The sequence below is a fragment of the Crassostrea angulata genome, chromosome 7 (assembly GCF_025612915.1).
Source record: "Crassostrea angulata isolate pt1a10 chromosome 7, ASM2561291v2, whole genome shotgun sequence".
NCBI lineage: Eukaryota > Metazoa > Mollusca > Bivalvia > Ostreida > Ostreidae > Magallana > Magallana angulata.
Window position 1 is genome coordinate 49,521,642 of NC_069117.1, and position 19,395 is coordinate 49,541,036.

General features: G+C 33.6%; 2 protein-coding genes across 3 annotated transcripts; one reads left to right on the plus strand and one right to left on the minus strand.

Moving 5' to 3' along the window:
- The first annotated feature begins 5,405 nt into the window (after window positions 1-5,405).
- On the plus strand, window positions 5,406-9,902 carry LOC128191476 (adenylate cyclase type 9-like). Its single transcript, XM_052863560.1, has one exon. It carries the CDS (start codon window positions 5,710-5,712, stop codon window positions 7,315-7,317), a length of 1,608 nt encoding a protein of 535 aa, XP_052719520.1. The 5' UTR covers window positions 5,406-5,709; the 3' UTR covers window positions 7,318-9,902.
- A 2,109-nt stretch (window positions 9,903-12,011) lies between these two features.
- On the minus strand, window positions 12,012-19,086 carry LOC128192703 (histone acetyltransferase p300-like). Of its 2 annotated transcripts, none has more exons than XM_052865599.1 (11): window positions 18,808-19,086; window positions 18,568-18,713; window positions 18,019-18,262; window positions 16,996-17,130; window positions 16,441-16,595; window positions 15,958-16,249; window positions 14,333-14,467; window positions 14,123-14,249; window positions 13,716-13,833; window positions 13,541-13,644; window positions 12,012-12,695 (listed from the first exon to the last, which is right to left on the minus strand). In XM_052865599.1, exons 1-10 carry the CDS (start codon window positions 18,836-18,838, stop codon window positions 13,573-13,575), a joined length of 1,455 nt encoding a protein of 484 aa, XP_052721559.1. In that variant the 5' UTR covers window positions 18,839-19,086; the 3' UTR covers window positions 12,012-12,695; window positions 13,541-13,572. The 2 variants fall into 2 exon arrangements, with proteins under 2 accessions (XP_052721559.1, XP_052721558.1); XM_052865598.1 differs by having other exon boundaries at window positions 12,012-13,460; window positions 18,808-19,084.
- Window positions 19,087-19,395: the final 309 nt, after the last annotated feature.

Below are 19,395 nucleotides of genomic sequence, written 5' to 3' on the forward strand. Positions count from 1 at the left end.
GTGATACGCGGCTATGTTAAGGCTGTCCGAAGCTAAATATATATCGAAAAATGATACTATTTTAATTATCGAAAAATGCTTTAACCGAGTGAGTTTCTTTAAACTTTTATTACATAAGTTAACAGTGACATCCAACACTATATTTGATGTGTTTTTGTGACGTCATATATTTTTCTTAAGCACGTGACGGGTGTATTCTAACACGGTAAATAATCTATAAAAATCGCATCGGCACAAGTGAATAATGACATTAAATCAAAAATATTTTTATGAAAAATCCTTCGATAGGTAATGTATTTTGCACTTCTTGCTGGGGGTTCATATAAATATTTCGTTTATTTGAAATATTGTCAAAACATTTCGCACCGCCATCGAAAATTAGGCACATTTTTACCTTTTAGGCTCGATTTACACAAAATCGAGTCAATCGGTAGGTTTCCCCCAGCAAGATTCACAGTGGTACTTATTTTCTCTCCCGATTTCACGTAAAATATACTAAGATTGTTATTATCTTTCATTTGTGCAAAGCCGTTTTTTATATGCACATACATATCACCATTCATTAGATTACACGTAGCAGGGGGAGTCTCAAAACCATTAGTTTATGAATAGTTTTATACCTATTACGAAGCTTTAAAACTGTTGATTTTTTTATACTCCATATCGGTGATATTGAATTAAGTATCCCTAGTATTTACAACAGTGTCTATGTAAAGGAATGAAGCGGTTTTATTATGCACAATGAATATCACTTATTACGTTATGATACATTCCCTAAGAACGATAGAAAGGAATGCAGATCGTGACGTCAAAGTTAACTATGACGTCATATCTTATGAAGTACAGACAAGCGACTTTCTAAATATCGCTGTGAAATTAATCGGGCAGCCTTAACATAGCCGCGTATGAATTCTCCATTTTTGTCAGTTGATTCCATTATAAATGTCATTGTGCATCCCATGGCTGTAAAATGTAGAGAAGCTGCAGAATGGTTAGTATGCTGCTTTATATCTATATATTAATTGATGCTGCAACAGTTCAACTTTTTGATATTCAAACAAAACCTACATGTTGTGTGTGTAAAGTGGAAGGTGGGGGATTTCTATCCCTGATCCAGTGTTGTTTGTCATGTGACTAAACAGTTGTATTTCTGGTCACCCTACAAAGTAATGCTGAATTTCTAGTGATATTTTATCATCTGTTGTGTGTGTGTGTGTTGAATCAAGATTTTGTACACCTATAAATAAGACACTTATGTAATGAATATATTAGAAATGTAGATCAGTGTTTGTGACTATTGTGTAGGGAGACTAACAATTTCTGTATATTACATGGTGTATTGTATTTAGTCTGTTTGTCTGTTGGTTTAGTGTATTCTACTAACACTGGAGAGAACCCTTGTAACCCTGTTGTTTTACCACAAACTGATCAAAGAACAAACCCCTAAAATAGTAGATACTATTATATCAAAACTTTGTGTCAGTGTGTCAAGCTGCTGTAAGTTATGTATTTTGGGTATATTTTGTGTACTGTAGGGGATCTTTGGAGCTGTAACATGTTAAGTAAAGCCATGATGTACATATTGTCAAACTTCAAATTGTTTCATTCACCGGTTTCACCATTTGGTCAAACCTAGTATTTCAAAAATACCCACTGTTGAACAAATTTCACAAAATAAGTTAATTCATGATAATAATTCGGACACTCCTTTTATTTTCTCTGTGTTTGAGCACCCAAACTGTCTTTTATCCTAAATCCATAGTTTGCTGTGTGTTTTATCCAATATTTCTTTTATATAAACAGGTTACTTGGGGCCACCATTTTGAATTATTATAATTCTTTATTTCTTGTAAATATCTTGATATTTATAACTTTAGAATTTCTCTAACTCATTTTAGTTATATATATATTTCTACAATAGAATTCAGAGGTCATCCATATTTTGTGGCTGCAACTGCTTTGTTAATATGAGTATTTTTCTACAAGAACAGACTCTCATCTTTATTGCAGACAACCTGCTCCATATTCACAGCTTTATCAAATTTCAAATTACCTGGTAGCTTTTATACATAACACAACACCAATTTATTTCATTTGAAAAGATGTTGGGACTTTTACTTTAAAATTACTTACTGAGAAAGTTCATTTTCCGAGTATTTAATTCACATAGCAATGAATTTAAGTACTAATCAGATTAAACTATATTTTATTAATACAATTAATTAATTAAGACGTCTAAGTTTCTAAAATAAGAGAGAATCTAACGGAATTGTTAAGTAAAAGTATAGTAAGATTGACATGTTTAATTTACTTTCACTTACCAAATAAAAGTAACACAAAACATAAAAATGGCCAAGCATAATTAAATTAGTTTGGATCCATAAGGACCTCATTTTAACAATAACCCAGAAAAAAGTTTTCTGTTAATGCTCGCTGTTGTATTTCAACTGTTGTCTACATATTAGTACCTTGTTAACTGAGAACAAACCACCCACATACCAGTTCTATAATCTGTAGATACTTACTGCATGCTCTTACCATTCTAGTCACTCTGTGTCGATATTAAAAGTAGCCAGGAACTTGTATGTACAATTCATATAAATATATAATAGGGTAAAACCTTTTTTCTTCCATTATTTATGGCTTATTTTTGTGTTTCAGTTGTTTGTGGGATAGAGTATTGTGTTGATGCATTAACTTTAAAAACAATTTGAAGCATATATGAAAATTCAATAGATTTGATGTTAACCCTTGATGGTTACATATTTATTAGCTTAAGAAAGGTTAAACAGCAATATCTATTTAACCAACTGTTGTAAAGTTTTGAAATGAAAGTAGTACCTTAAAGATATGATATTTTCATTAAAGCCATAGGATGATTTTAAAACTTATTACTAGATGGATAGAAAAGCATTATTTTTTCTATATAAGGGTTGATATATATATTGCACACGTTTGAAGTGACTTCACATTTTAATTAGTAGTTTTTATATTGTTATGCTTCTGATAGGCTTTAGAATAAACTCTAAAATTTTCAAGTCTTGTTTATTTCTGTTTCGTCGTAAACATCTGGACAATTTATTTCACTTTATAAATGGCGGACGGATATTTCTCAAAACAAAGATCGTGGCTGCACAATCTAACTATCCAAAAAGTTCCAATTATCGGAAAATGGCTAATATTTTCAACCAAATTATTGAATATGAATAAATCTTTATTGGGACACTCTTTTCACTTCCTATTTTTTTTTTAGAAGAAAAGAAGATGGGGGAATAAGATGGCGCAAATGCCCATTCGGTTTAGTAGTGAAATACAATCTTGAATTTATTTTTCCCCAATTAAATCTATTCAAATATATTATAATACAACTTTGCAAAAGCAAAATTTCTAACTATAGTCAGTTTTTAATATATTTAACAAAAAATAAGAAAAAAAAATATTGTCGGAAATTTTGGTGGTATCGAACCCTTAACATAAAAACCCTAGATATATAAGGTTAGCTTATGCCAGGTACTCTAACCACTGAGCCATTTCAGACACAACAAAGTGGGCTTTTTAAATATAATCTGACTAAGGCCACGAACTACCGGACTTGTATTACTTTTTCAAAACGTTCAATTGTTGGGATACAAAATAATATTTTATAAGTATAGTGGGCCATCTCTCCACGTTTTTGTTGATTGAAATCGGTTAGTTTTCCAATAGACCTTAATTAGACTATGAGAAAAATATGGAGCACAGACCCACTCTATAAAAGAAAATGCCTTAAAGTTCTAAAAAATGAAAGTATTTGCAGGTTTTGATACGTATACACCTGTTTGAGTCAACCTATTCCAAGTATTGAACATACCTTTAGGTTAAAAATCAATGATTCGTTAAATATATATTGTTTTAAATGATTTAAAAAAACCCCATCAGATTTATTGATACTTTAATTTTTCAGTAGCCTGTCCGACCGCGTATGGGCATTTTACACGCCTTATCCACCCATCTTCTTTTGCTATATACAGAAATTCATTTTCTACATCGAGTATGTGCCATGTTTACACTGGAATTAAAATCTATTTGAGGAAAATAAATGTAATCGGTTTAAAGTTACTTTGGTTTTTTTTCTAGCGTAACGAATTACTTGCAAATTATTTTATACAGTGTTAATTTGTTGTTTTTGTTATATAATGCATCAAATGGCGGAGAACTACATGTATGCAAAAGTACCAAATGATATTATGCATTGAAGAGCAGGTCCTTAATTTGAGCGTAAACTGTGTATCTTGAACCTTTATTTTATTGTCTTCGGTAGAATTTGCGGTGAGACTTCGGCAAACCTATAACAAAAGCACTGCCTTATTTATCAATGTACCTCACCTGACGTGGCATCGTCTCAGGCCACGGTCCGGAGTCCGCTTGCTCTCTCAAATTGGTCATGGTTTGCGATGATGTGGTTGTAGGGACTATATGTAATCTCTTAAATAAAGTAAACTATCCGTGTGGAGAATATAATTTAATGATGTACTGTATGTTGGGCTACGAATTATGTTTTCCGTAATCTTGTCCAGTTTAACTCACTGAGAGATCATCTCTACGTGTATTGGCCGTGCTTAAAAAAATTAATTTAAATTCGACCGGTTGAAAATTACACAGAGGGTGTTTGAATGCAGCAATACGTTGCCATTGATGCGTAGAATGTTTATTTGCAGTCATGTGTAAATGAAATTGTTGCTGCTCGGATTTTTAAATTTAAAAAATGTAGTGGCAGTAAACTACTGAAAAGCCCCATAATTGCCCAGTATAAATGAATAATGATAATTGGGCAGTAGGCGTTCGGAGAATGAAAATTGAGATGAGACCCGGTGATAACAAAGTATATACTTTTCTATTAAAAGGGAGGGAGGAAGGGGGTTATCCCCATGTCCAGAAGTACGAGAGGTAAAGAAATTTTTATATTACTACTATAAACCCTTTTAACTTTTTTCATTTATAAAATATTCTCAAGATAAAAGCCTGAACTCACCAACTTCCATAAAGGACTATATACTAGTATAATATGGGCCTAAAATGAACCCCTAAAATGAACATCATCATTTTACTGTAATTCTTTGTTTTCTTTGTACATATATATATGTGATGTTTTTACATAATGTTCATTTTGATTCAGCTGCCCACAATTTAGAAATATGACATCGTAAAGACAACCTTTTCCCGCCATTTTTGCATTTTTAGCATGAAACAGATTGTTTTCGAGCAGTTTTTCTTTCAGAAAACATAGAGCGCATGTTTGAACAAACCAAATATTTTAATCAGAGATGTATCTAGTCAAGGCTTTTGTTTTCAAGTGCTTTTGTCACAAGCAAAAAAAAAAAAACATGCATACTACTTATTTTCAAAATGAAAGATTTTGCCCCATTTTAAAATCACCTTAACATAATTTTGGGTATAAAGAAGTAACTTTAATTCAGTTTTTAATTAAGCCCCATTTTGAACTTTACCCATGCACTGTTAATCAAAGCATGTGGTTCCAACATTAAAGAAGGTGCAAATATTTCCCTGTATACAGTAGTTCTTGACAATCTACAAATGTAGGCATCTGAAAATTCAAAATGATTTCAGAATATTATATAAATGAAAAGAATCTAAGCTAAAATTCATAATGTTATATTCTTTCTTGTTTTCACAGAAGAGGACACCAGAGACAGTGAACATGGTAAATACATGAACGACAAACAGATTATAAACCTGATCAATGAAGACAGGACAAACCAGGAGTTCTTCTACCGGCCGCCAATCAACATCCTGACCCTCGCCTTCACCAATGCGGAGATGGAGACAGACTACCGTGACCACTACCTGGAGGATACCAAAAACCAGAACACCGTGTCCTCCCCCCGCTACCAGGCCCTGCTGGAGATCATCATCTCCTTCGTTGTCTTCTGCATCACGTCTGTCTGCTGCTTCCTGATCTTCGAGAGACAGTTGCCATGGATTCTGGTCTTTATTATCTCGCTAATTTTGGAGGTTCTCTGTATGATTCAGGCCTTCACTGATGTTAAATACAGAGAGAGGAAGGTGGACTCCTGCCCCAGCTGTTCGCATTTGATGTCGGGATGGTACTTTAGGAACCTGATGGGTGCCATGGTGACCAGTATTCCAGTGGTAGCCGTCTACTCTAACCTGTCGTGTGAGATCGCTATGAACAAGCTTTCCCAGGACTATTTCTTCTGTTACTGCATTGTGATGGCTCTATTGCACTACTGTAACTTTACCATGATCAGTTCCTGGATCAAATCAATTGTGGCCTCATTAGCAGGGGTTGTTATCCTGGTTTTGTTGTACGTCCAGTTGTGTATGTTTGAAACTGCACCTGAAAACAATCCTTTAACCAATGGAAGTTTCGGCTATTCCAACACCACTGATATTACCATCACCAAGTTTGTAACCGTCATGGATACAGGTGCTACCGTTTTACCACCACTATTTTCTGGTGACCACCCCTTGAAATTTGAGATCATTTTGGACATTGTCCTGTTACTGGTTCTAATTTTCTTCCTGAACAGAGAATTTGAAATCAGCTATAGGTTGTCTTACCATGGAGACAAGCAGGCTTCAGCCAATAAACAGCAGATGCAACTGAACAAGGAGCAAGCTGATTGGCTGCTGCACAACATTATTCCAAAGCATGTCTCTGAACAGTTAAAAGGAGAGAATTGTCAGTACTCCAAGAACCATAAAGATGTTGGAGTGATTTTTGCTGCAATTGTGAATTTTAATGAGTTTTATGATGAGTCTTATGAAGGAGGGAGGGAGTATTTGAGAGTGCTAAATGAACTTGTGAGTGACTATGAAGATTTGCTCAATCAACATAGATTCAAGGATGTAGAAAAAATAAAGACTATCACCAGTACCTTCATGGCCGCCTCTGGTCTCAACACACAATCCAGGATGGCCAACAAGCATCCGTCTGCCCATCTCTTTGCACTGATGGAGTTCTCCATAGAGATGCAGGAAGTTGTGAAGAGATTCAATGAGAGCTTGTTTAATTTTGACTTCATACTTAACATAGGGTACAATCATGGTGAAGTGACAGCTGGCGTTATAGGAACCACCAAACTGTTGTACGACATTTGGGGCGACACGGTCAACATCTCTAGTCGTATGTACTCCACAGGGGTCAAAGACAGGATCCAGGTTCCCGAGGCATCCCTCCAACTCCTGGAAGAAATGTTCGAATTTGAGTACAGAGGAACTATCCAGGTGAAGGGAAAAGGTGACATGAAGACATACCTTCTGAAGGGCAAAAAAGAAGGGGCCTATTGGGAGTAAAAAGGAGGCAGTAAAGATTATGGCATTTGCATTTATCTATAGGGTTTTAGTAGTTCCGTTGCTTGATGTACTTCTAATTGGTTTTTAAATGAAACTGTACAGATTTTTAGCTGGTCTGTAGAATTGAGCAGTTCAACTGAACTCAATGGAAATGTTACCTTTTTAGAAGTAAATGAACAACATATTTATAGTGATAGTGTTTGATATTGAAAGAATTTCCAGAATTTGTCATTTTCACAAAAATGTGACAGATTTTTCTACGGGTAGTTAGTGGGTTGATCTCCATTAACAAGTTTATGAATCTATTTAAAAAACCTACAACTTGATGCTGTTGTCAGGAATATTCTCAGATACTTTTCAACTAAACTTAGACCAAAGTTCATTGAAATAGCAAACAATTCTTTCTACATTTTTTACCTGAATCAACTTATGGAAAATTTTGATATTGTGATATGAATTCTCCATTTTTGTCAGTTGATTCCATTATAAATGTCATTGTGCATCCCATGGCTGTAAAATGTAGAGAAGCTGCAGAATGGTTAGTATGCTGCTTTATATCTATATATTAATTGATGCTGCAACAGTTCAACTTTTTGATATTCAAACAAAACCTACATGTTGTGTGTGTAAAGTGGAAGGTGGGGGATTTCTATCCCTGATCCAGTGTTGTTTGTCATGTGACTAAACAGTTGTATTTCTGGTCACCCTACAAAGTAATGCTGAATTTCTAGTGATATTTTATCATCTGTTGTGTGTGTGTGTGTTGAATCAAGATTTTGTACACCTATAAATAAGACACTTATGTAATGAATATATTAGAAATGTAGATCAGTGTTTGTGACTATTGTGTAGGGAGACTAACAATTTCTGTATATTACATGGTGTATTGTATTTAGTCTGTTTGTCTGTTGGTTTAGTGTATTCTACTAACACTGGAGAGAACCCTTGTAACCCTGTTGTTTTACCACAAACTGATCAAAGAACAAACCCCTAAAATAGTAGATACTATTATATCAAAACTTTGTGTCAGTGTGTCAAGCTGCTGTAAGTTATGTATTTTGGGTATATTTTGTGTACTGTAGGGGATCTTTGGAGCTGTAACATGTTAAGTAAAGCCATGATGTACATATTGTCAAACTTCAAATTGTTTCATTCACCGGTTTCACCATTTGGTCAAACCTAGTATTTCAAAAATACCCACTGTTGAACAAATTTCACAAAATAAGTTAATTCATGATAATAATTCGGACACTCCTTTTATTTTCTCTGTGTTTGAGCACCCAAACTGTCTTTTATCCTAAATCCATAGTTTGCTGTGTGTTTTATCCAATATTTCTTTTATATAAACAGGTTACTTGGGGCCACCATTTTGAATTATTATAATTCTTTATTTCTTGTAAATATCTTGATATTTATAACTTTAGAATTTCTCTAACTCATTTTAGTTATATATATATTTTTACAATAGAATTCAGAGGTCATCCATATTTTGTGGCTGCAACTGCTTTGTTAATATGAGTATTTTTCTACAAGAACAGACTCTCATCTTTATTGCAGACAACCTGCTCCATATTCACAGCTTTATCAAATTTCAAATTACCTGGTAGCTTTTATACATAACACAACACCAATTTATTTCATTTGAAAAGATGTTGGGACTTTTACTTTAAAATTACTTACTGAGAAAGTTCATTTTCCGAGTATTTAATTCACATAGCAATGAATTTAAGTACTAATCAGATTAAACTATATTTTATTAATACAATTAATTAATTAAGACGTCTAAGTTTCTAAAATAAGAGAGAATCTAACGGAATTGTTAAGTAAAAGTATAGTAAGATTGACATGTTTAATTTACTTTCACTTACCAAATAAAAGTAACACAAAACATAAAAATGGCCAAGCATAATTAAATTAGTTTGGATCCATAAGGACCTCATTTTAACAATAACCCAGAAAAAAGTTTTCTGTTAATGCTCGCTGTTGTATTTCAACTGTTGTCTACATATTAGTACCTTGTTAACTGAGAACAAACCACCCACATACCAGTTCTATAATCTGTAGATACTTACTGCATGCTCTTACCATTCTAGTCACTCTGTGTCGATATTAAAAGTAGCCAGGAACTTGTATGTACAATTCATATAAATATATAATAGGGTAAAACCTTTTTTCTTCCATTATTTATGGCTTATTTTTGTGTTTCAGTTGTTTGTGGGATAGAGTATTGTGTTGATGCATTAACTTTAAAAACAATTTGAAGCATATATGAAAATTCAATAGATTTGATGTTAACCCTTGATGGTTACATATTTATTAGCTTAAGAAAGGTTAAACAGCAATATCTATTTAACCAACTGATGTAAAGTTTTGAAATGAAAGTAGTACCTTAAAGATATGATATTTTCATTAAAGCCATAGGATGATTTTAAAACTTATTACTAGATGGATAGAAAAGCATTATTTTTTCTATATAAGGGTTGATATATATATTGCACACGTTTGAAGTGACTTCACATTTTAATTAGTAGTTTTTATATTGTTATGCTTCTGATAGGCTTTAGAATAAACTCTAAAATTTTCAAGGCTTGTTTATTTCTGCTTCGTCGTAAACATCTGGACAATTTATTTCACTTTATAAATGGCGGACGGATATTTCTCAAAACAAAGATCGTGGCTGCACAATCTAACTATCCAAAAAGTTCCAATTATCGGAAAATGGCTAATATTTTCAACCAAATTATTGAATATGAATAAATCTTTATTGGGACACTCTTTTCACTTCCTATTTTTTTTTTAGAAGAAAATTTTGCTATATACAGAAATTCATTTTCTACGTCGAGTATGTGCCATGTTTACATGGGAATTAAAATCTATTTGAGGAAAATAAATGTAATCGGTTTAAAGTTACTTTGGTTTTTTTTCTAGCGTAACGAATTACTTGCAAATTATTTTATACAGTGTTAATTTGTTGTTTTTGTTATATAATCGATCAATTGGCGGAGAACTACATGTATGCAAAAGTACCAAATGATATTATGCATTGAAGAGCAGGTCCTTAATTTGAGCGTAAACTGTGTATCTTGAACCTTTATTTTATTGTCTTTGGTAGAATTTGCGGTGAGAATTCGGCAAACCTATAACAAAAGCACTGCCTTATTTATCAATGTACCTCACCTGACGTGGCATCGTCTCAGGCCACGGTCCGGAGTCCGCTTGCTCTCTCAAATTGGTCATGGTTTGCGATGATGTGGTTGTAGGGACTATACGTAATCTCTTAAATAAAGTAAACTATCCGTGTGGAGAATATAATTTAATGATGTACTGTATGTTGGGCTACGAATTATGTTTTCCGTAATCTTGTCCAGTTTAACTCACTGAGAGATCATCTCTACGTGTATTGGCCGTGCTTAAAAAAATTATTTTAAATTCGACCGGTTGAAAATTACACAGAGGGTGTTTGAATGCAGCAATACGTTGCCATTGATGCGTAGAATGTTTATTTGCAGTCATGTGTAAATGAAATTGTTGCTGCTCGGATTTTTTAATTTAAAAAATGTAGTGGCAGTAAACTACTGAAAAGCCCCATAATTGCCCAGTATAAATGAATAATGATAATTGGGCAGTAGGCGTTCGGAGAATGAAAATTGAGATGAGACCCGGTGATAACAAAGTATATACTTTTCTATTAAAAGGGAGGGAGGAATGGGGTTATCCCCATGTCCAGAAGTACGAGAGGTAAAGAAATTTTTATATTACTACTATAAACCCTTTTAACTTTTTTCATTTATAAAATATTCTCAAGATAAAAGCCTGAACTCACCAACTTCCATAAAGGACTATATACTAGTATAATATGGGCCTAAAATGAACCCCTAAAATGAACATCATCATTTTACTGTAATTCTTTGTTTTCTTTGTACATATATATATATGTGATGTTTTTACATAATGTTCATTTTGATTCAGCTGCCCACAATTTAGAAATATGACATAGTAAAGAAAACCTTTTCCCGCCATTTTTGCATTTTTAGCATGAAACAGATTGTTTTCGAGCAGTTTTTCTTTCAGAAAACATAGAGCGCATGTTTGGACAAACCAAATATTTTAATCAGAGATGTATCTAGTCAAGACTAATAACTGACAAAAAAATGTTCCTTGTTCAAGCCTGAGCTCTATATTTCCAATTTATAAAAATATAGGCCAAAGAAAAATGTCAATTTTTGACTGATTTTGATTGAATTATAGAAATAGCATCACTTCTGACGTCATATACTGCCAGTGAGTGCAAAAAAAAAATTAAATAGGTGAAAAATATATTCTACATCAACTCTTCTCAAATATAACATACATTTTCATTGTACCCGAAACACTTTAAAAAATGGCGAATTATGGGGGCCAAATTTAACTCATATCATATATAGTTCTTTAATCTCTTTCGTTAATTATATTATGAAAACCCATAAAAAGAGAACCCTTTAGTTGGGAGCAATATGAACGAACTTGTATAGTATACGTACAATTTGTGGGCATTGGAGGATATTCCAGGTATATGATTTACAATTGTAATAAAGTATTTGATATAAAAGGATCATTAGTCTGCATTGCAAACACCAGTGCTTCTTTTAGGACAAAAAACCCCCCAACAAAATACAAAACAGGTTACAGCTATGAGAAAATCATAAAACGAATATGCCTTCATTCATTTTACTTGACAGGAGTTTCTATCGCATTTGATCGCAAAAGTTTTGGGTTTTTTCATGAAATAGAAAAAGGTTACAACTTGCATTAATACTTTTTCTTTAATAGCACAACTTTTAGGTGATGGAAATACATGCCTCACATATTTCATTGATCACAAGTAGTCTGATTATACATCAAAAAATCCAACTTTGTTCTCTTTTTAAATAAGAATTGTACATGTATTACTTAGGAATAATATGATGCATTGATTAATACAAAATTTTAAGAACATTGTTTTCGCTTAAATGGGTTATCACAATTTATCTAAATAAACCAATATAAAATAAAAAGTAAAATAATTCAGACCTTATACCGATTTTTACGAATGAAATCACAATTCAGAAAAAATACTTAATAGATCCATCAAATAATAAATTTTAGTGTCGAGCCCCAATAAATTTCTTTCAATGCTCTGCGTCACATGGAACATAAGGCGGCTACTGTGGCTTTCTATCTACCTGTGTCATACGTTTGCAATACGTTTTGACTCTCCCTAGGTCAGTTTTCTCTAGGTCAAAAATTGGTAGTCTGCGCCAGGTATGCTTTAGTCTTCCATTTTACTCTATTTTATGCTGTTATTTTGCCTCATTTCATGTCTTTCCAATACTTTTAGCTATTTCATCCTTTTTCTTCTCCTGTTACGAAGAAAATAAGGTTAATTAGTCCAAAACTAGCGCAATAATTTGTGCGCCGTAAATTGCAGTTTTTTTACTATGGGAGGCACTGTAGCTCCCAGGTCGTCCATCCGAATTTTTTCAGACCGGGAGCTATACAGACCTGCAGCTATGGAACTCCATGCTGGCTTTAGCATTGCAAAGGCTTAATCTAGATTTGAGGTCTTCGTAATTTGTTGTCGTTTAAAAAGCTTACACGAGCTATCAGATTAGATGTGCTAAAACCAAAGCAATTTATTCTTCAATAAAGATTATCTTGTAGTAGACATATACTGTGGGGTAAACTTATACCAGAAACAAGTGCTTATGGCTAAAACTCTGAGTATTTGTTCAAAATTTGACCCTGTATAAAGTATTTTAATGCCTTTTATTCCTTGTTTTTGTGATTATTTTATGCTACATATGCAAGATTGTTGAGCTACTGTTACGTCTGTACACATTTTTATTTTATTTTTAACTTTTAAAAACATATATATGTTTCTTAATTTTGTAGTATAAATGTTTGTGAGTGCTGTTTGTAAAATTACATTTAAATCTTTCAGAGAATCGACAAGTTATGTCACGTCATGTCTCTCCATTTTAATGAATATTTCTAATCGACGCATACTCGACTCTTTAATTCGGACTGCAATTGCAGGTGCTCTTCCCAATTGATATAAAAAATCCCTGAATACCACAAGCGCTACGTTTAACTTTTAAGCAGGTTCTCTACCAAATTGCCATGTCCTGGAGTTAAAAAAAATTAGAAGATAAAAGTATTGGAGAATATCTCGAATTTCATGTTCTTATTTGTAATGCATTCATACTTTGCCTCTTGCTCCTGCCTTGTTCCTGTATCCTAATGAATACGCTCCTCCAGTTCTTTCTGGATTTTAAAAATCTTTTCAGCCAGTATATATAAGTACTCCGCCTAAACAAAATTACAGTAAGAGTCATTCAAAGTACGGTAAGCAGTGTCGTGGATTTTTGTAAAAGTCTTACCCGGCTATTTGCTGTATCATACATATCTCCTTCCACTCTCCTAACATAGGCCACTAAGTTGTTCATTCTCTTATCCATAAGAGCAACAGGGCCAGGATTAGGAAATATTTCTTTAATCCTGAAATATATATGGGCTTGGTTAAATATGACTATCATATACTGGGAAATCATTAGAACTCGAAGTAGCTCACTTTTTGTTGCATTCATAGATAGCCCTCTCCCACGAATAAACATCCTTGACGAAAACGAATTTTGAAAGTGTTAGTTTTCTTACTGGGCTGAAAACCAAGGCATCCACGAAATTACCTCCATACAAATAAGCGAATAACCCATAATACACAAATTTAAATGATTCTACAGTGCATGAAGCTGCTGAAATATCTGTAACTGAACTACTTTACACATACACTTTGACAACAAGGTGGTGTCTAATGTCCAGCGTCACACTTTGATGCCATTCCTTAAAATAACTGTTCGTGTTTACTGCTATATGCTGGGACTTATGTTGATCCATACTAGGTGGAGTTGTGTACCCTACAAATAAGTTAATAACATATATTTTGTGAACTTTCAATTAGTACAATCGGTTGCATTTGAGTGTTTGGATGTTTCCTTACAACTTGGATTGGATGGATTCTGCCCAGTCCTGTCTGTCTTTTGGGCATGCTTTAATGGCAGACACACAGGACAGTCATCTCTGGTGCAGTTCTTCCAATGTGTTATTATCTGTCTAGATGACGCACAATGAGCAACTAAAAGTTTTTAAAAAAAATATTCGTTTTTCTTTTTACTAGAAGATCCAGAAATATGATAGTATGACATTGCATTTAATGAACATTTGGTTTGCAGAACAAATGCAGCCGCAAATTTGACCTCAGAACAAACATGTTGTTTAATTAGTATTTTTTAAATTTCTCGAAATACACCATGTATGTAGTCGTAATGTAAACCTTAGGAGAATTGTCATCTGGACATCAAATTACAACACCCAAAATAGGAATCTACATGAATCATTTTATCTCGACACACTAGTACAATAACATATCTCTCTGCCTCAATTAACTGAATAAATCGGGCACGTAGCATCGATTTTATAAAAAAAAAAAAAAGGGGGGGGGGAGCAGACTCATTCCAAAAAATCCGGACAAGCCACAAAAGTCAAAGTACTGAAATACTGAAAGCCGGGCTCTTTTGGTGTGTCTTAATGCGTATTGTGTAGTTAAGACTGAAAATATCTCTCTATCTTTCTCTTTCTCTTTCTCTCATGCTTTTAATGTCGGCAAAGCGTCAGAGAGCGACCAAATTTTGTAAGCGGCTATAAACAAAAATATGTCTGTCTAGTAGAAAAAAATTCAACAGTTGCTGCCTTGAATTTTGCTACAAGTGTTATATATTCGATCCCCATTTCTTTAACGCGCAGAAATGTATTTCATGGAAATTCATGCGCATTGTATGTGTCCAAAATGCAAAGTCTTGTTTTTAAAACACGTTATTAATAAGAAAACCAAAAAAGATAGACAATTCTCTCGAAATTAAAAAAAAAGAAACAAAATGCCAACACTTTTGACAAAACGTAGCTCTTTGTGTAACTGCTTGGTAAAGCGGAAGCTTTTACTTTGACGCTGTTCGGGTTTTTGTTTACTTTTTAAGTTGTGCTAAATATAGTAACATTGTCAATTTGCCTGCCTACAGCCAGGACCCTGCTTTCAGCAGAGCCCAGCTAAAAACAAAAAAACAGAAAAACAACAAAAGAGAAAAAAGGCAACCTTCAATATTTCGTGGGGGGGGGGGGGGGGGATAATGCTACGTGCCTGTAAATTTAGTACACCTTATTATGATGTGTCACTACTCACTACATATTTTCCAGTGTCTACCAGGAATTCAAGGAAAATTATTTAACAATAAAAATATCGTAAATGAAAGTGTTGTATATGGTATCCTTATATATGTTTTGGATTTGCTGTAGTACAAGTTTTAGGTACTGGAGAACGCTGAATATATCTTCAATATTTCTTTATATTCTTTTAAAATGTGAATTTGGTAGAATGCTGGGAGTGCAATTTAATAGAATTTAGTTAAATATGTATGTTATAAATACAAACTTTTTTAGTCCACATTGTCAATGGACTAGTTCACTGAAAAAGAACTGGTTGTATTGACCAAACACCCTGCAGCAAATTAAAAAAACCATGGGTAAGTAATATTTGTTTATAAAATTTTATAAAGTGAATTGCATTTTCACCTCGACAGGACTTCCCAGCATTGCAAGTCGTCATGTGATTTAGCACGTTCTTCATTGTTCTGCAGTGAGGTAGAGAACAAACCTCTCCATTGGTCTGCTGACGTCTCTGACATTTGTCGGCATGCAGCAACAGCACTAGTTGTCGCTGGATAAGTTTACGTTTCTCAGGGTCAGCAGTTGGAGGCTGTTGAGTTCCAGTGGCTCCTGGGGTAAGATTGGCACTGGCACCTGGAATCCCACCTATGTACGTGGTTGGACCTGCCACTATTCCACCAGGGTTCATCTGGGGTTGCTGTGAATTTAAACAAAACACAAATTGAAAAATAATTTCAAAATTGATCATGCGTGACTTGCATGAAACAATTTCGTATCCATTTATATTTGTTTGATACGAAACTTTCCACGACGTGTACACAAGATCGAGTGATAGTCACATTCAGTGTTCTTTTAATGACCTAACCTCTATTTATAGAATATACTTACTACGACTTTATTTGTTATCGGAAACATCGGCATCCTGGATGGATATTCTATAGAGTAGCCAGAGTTGGTCATCCTCCCATTTTGGTCACTTGACCCCACGAGTTCGTCATCAAGCGTATTTACATTATCATGCATGTTGAACGAATCGTTAAAATCTGAACAAGAAACGGAATGAATCAAAACTTTATTTTATCATAACGCAAAGATATGTCTCCTATTTTTAATGACAAATCCTCACGTGTTCTTACTACAATCGAAAACCGAATCACGATGTATTCAGTTTAAATCAGTCTGAATATACTTATATCATTTTATTACTGCATTCTAAAACATTTATTAGTTTAGTGTTTATTAAATGATATCCTTTATTTAGATGCCAATAAAAATGTTTACATTGTTAAATTGTATCACATTCTAACTACATGTATAGAGTGGACCATTCCCAGAACAATTGAACTTGATGGTTCATTCTGGCTTTGACGGTAGCGACCATTGTAAAAACAAAACAATATATCTTTCTCAGGAAATATCATTTTTTGCAGTTTTAATACTAACCACTTGGATTAGATAAATTCTGTCTAGTCTTGTCTGTCTTTTGGGCATGCTTCGATGGCAAACACACAGGACAGTCATTTCCGGTGCAATATATCCAATGTGTTATTGTTTGTCTTGACGACGCACAATGAGCATCTAAACAGAAAAATGCAAGTTAAGTAATATATATATATATATATATATATAAATATATATATATATATATATATATATATATATTAAGGAAAAAAACCCAACACTTACTGCAAAACATGTTTTTGTTTTTTTGTTTTTTAAATTTCCCCTGTTTTTCCTTTTATTATATTTTTACCGGACACTGAGAAAATACTTTTGTGATTTGGATCATATATATATATATATATATATATTTATATATGATTTTTTTTCTTTCTGTTGTACATCCAATTTAAAATATCTCATCACGATGACCAAAGTATCTTGTATCTTATGAAACTGGTTTGTTAACCATTTATTTGCTTATTTAATTTTGCTAAAACTATTGCATTAAATACTGTATTACTCAATATCATTAGTACTCTTTGTATTTAACCTAAATGTATACTTCAGAAAAAACCCATGATAGAGTGGTTTTTTCCTATTATTACAGTGATATACTAGAAATTGATTGGTTATTATCTATGAATGAGGAAATAATCAATCAATGAACAACAATAATGTATATGTTTTCCTTATACTTGATACTTTCTGTCATTAACACAAACTGTCATTGATCTCTGGAAAAGTGTATAAAAAGTAAATTCAGATAATGGAGAACCTTGATTATCTAAACAAATGTAAATGTGTGCAAATCATGTCTATAGACTCTATTACTAAATGTCTATTGAGTAGAATTATGTGAAAAGGTAAATATATGGTTTTTACTTATCTTTAAAAAAAAAACAATTTTCCTTTGTTTCATATGATACCTCCATATGGGTTGCACTTGATTAAAAATACTCGAACAATAAACAATACGTATGTCACATGTAAATAACTTTTTAATTTCACCTAAATGAATTTTACCTTGACAGGACTTTCCAGCATTGCAAGTTGTCATGTGATTTAAGTCATTAACCTTTGTTCTGCAGTGAGGTAGAGAACACACCTCTCCACTGGTGTGTTGGATAAGTTTATGTTTCTCAGGATCAGCAGTTGGAGGCTGTTGAGCTCCAGTGGCTCCTAGGGTAAGATTGGCACTGGCACCAGGCATCCCACCCATGTTTATGGTTGGACCTGTCACAAGTTCACCAGTATTTATCTGGGGTTGCTGTGAAAAAAACAACACAAATTGAAATACTGTGGAATAATTTTTATTCGTGGGGGTCAATGTTTGTGGACAGCCAACATTTTTTTCTGGTTCGTTGATAGCAGATTCGGGATAATTGTAATAAGTATAAAACAAATGCTACAATGTAAACTCATGGGGATGAAAATTCGTGGGCAAGGGGTATTCACAAAAGCAACGAACATAAGTCCCCCCACGAAGAATGATGATTCCACAATATAGTAATACATGCATGACTTGCATGAAATGATTCACTTCCTCTTATTTTATTTGACATGCAAACTTACTCTATCAATATCCGACATCGACACCAGGGATTGATATTCTATAGAATGGCTGGAGTTGTCCATCGTCCCATTCTGGTCACTTGACTCCACGGGTTCATCATGTATGGTATCAACATTTTCATAATTGTTTGATAAATTGTTAAAATCTAAACAAAGGTGCAAAATTAGATAAGAATTAGATAAACTCAGTTTTTACCATCTCACACAGAAATATTTTCTATGTTTGAGAAATTAACTAACCTTCATCATTGCTTTCAGATTGGTTAGCCATAGTGAGATTTTATCCGTACATATTCATTAAACACCTCATCACTTCCTCTTTCGGTTTCATTTATGATGTTGCTGTTTTGTTTTCTGATCTGAAGTCTAATATGTTCAACAACTGTTCAAGTTATCAAATGCCCTTTGTCGAATGACTCAGGAAAACGTAAACTCGTTTTTGTCGCATTCATCCAAAACAGCAATAGACCAACTGTTGATGCGTTTGACGTTACCAAGTTAATTTTGAACCTAACCCAGTCAGACAGAAACCTTACCAAGTCAATAAAGACCCTTACCCAGTAGGACAGAAACGTTACCAGGTCAACTTAGAACCTAGCTAAGTTAGACAGAAACGTTACCAAGTCAATTTAGCACCTAACTCAGTCAGGCAGGAACGTTACCAAGTAAATTTAGAACCTAACTTAGTCAGGCAGATTCATTAATAAGTCAGCTTCATCCCTAGTCCAATCAGGCAGAAACGTTAACAAGTCAATTTAGCACTTAACACAGTCGGGCAGGAACATTACCAAGTAAATTTAGCTTACAATTCTTCGCTATGTAAACAAG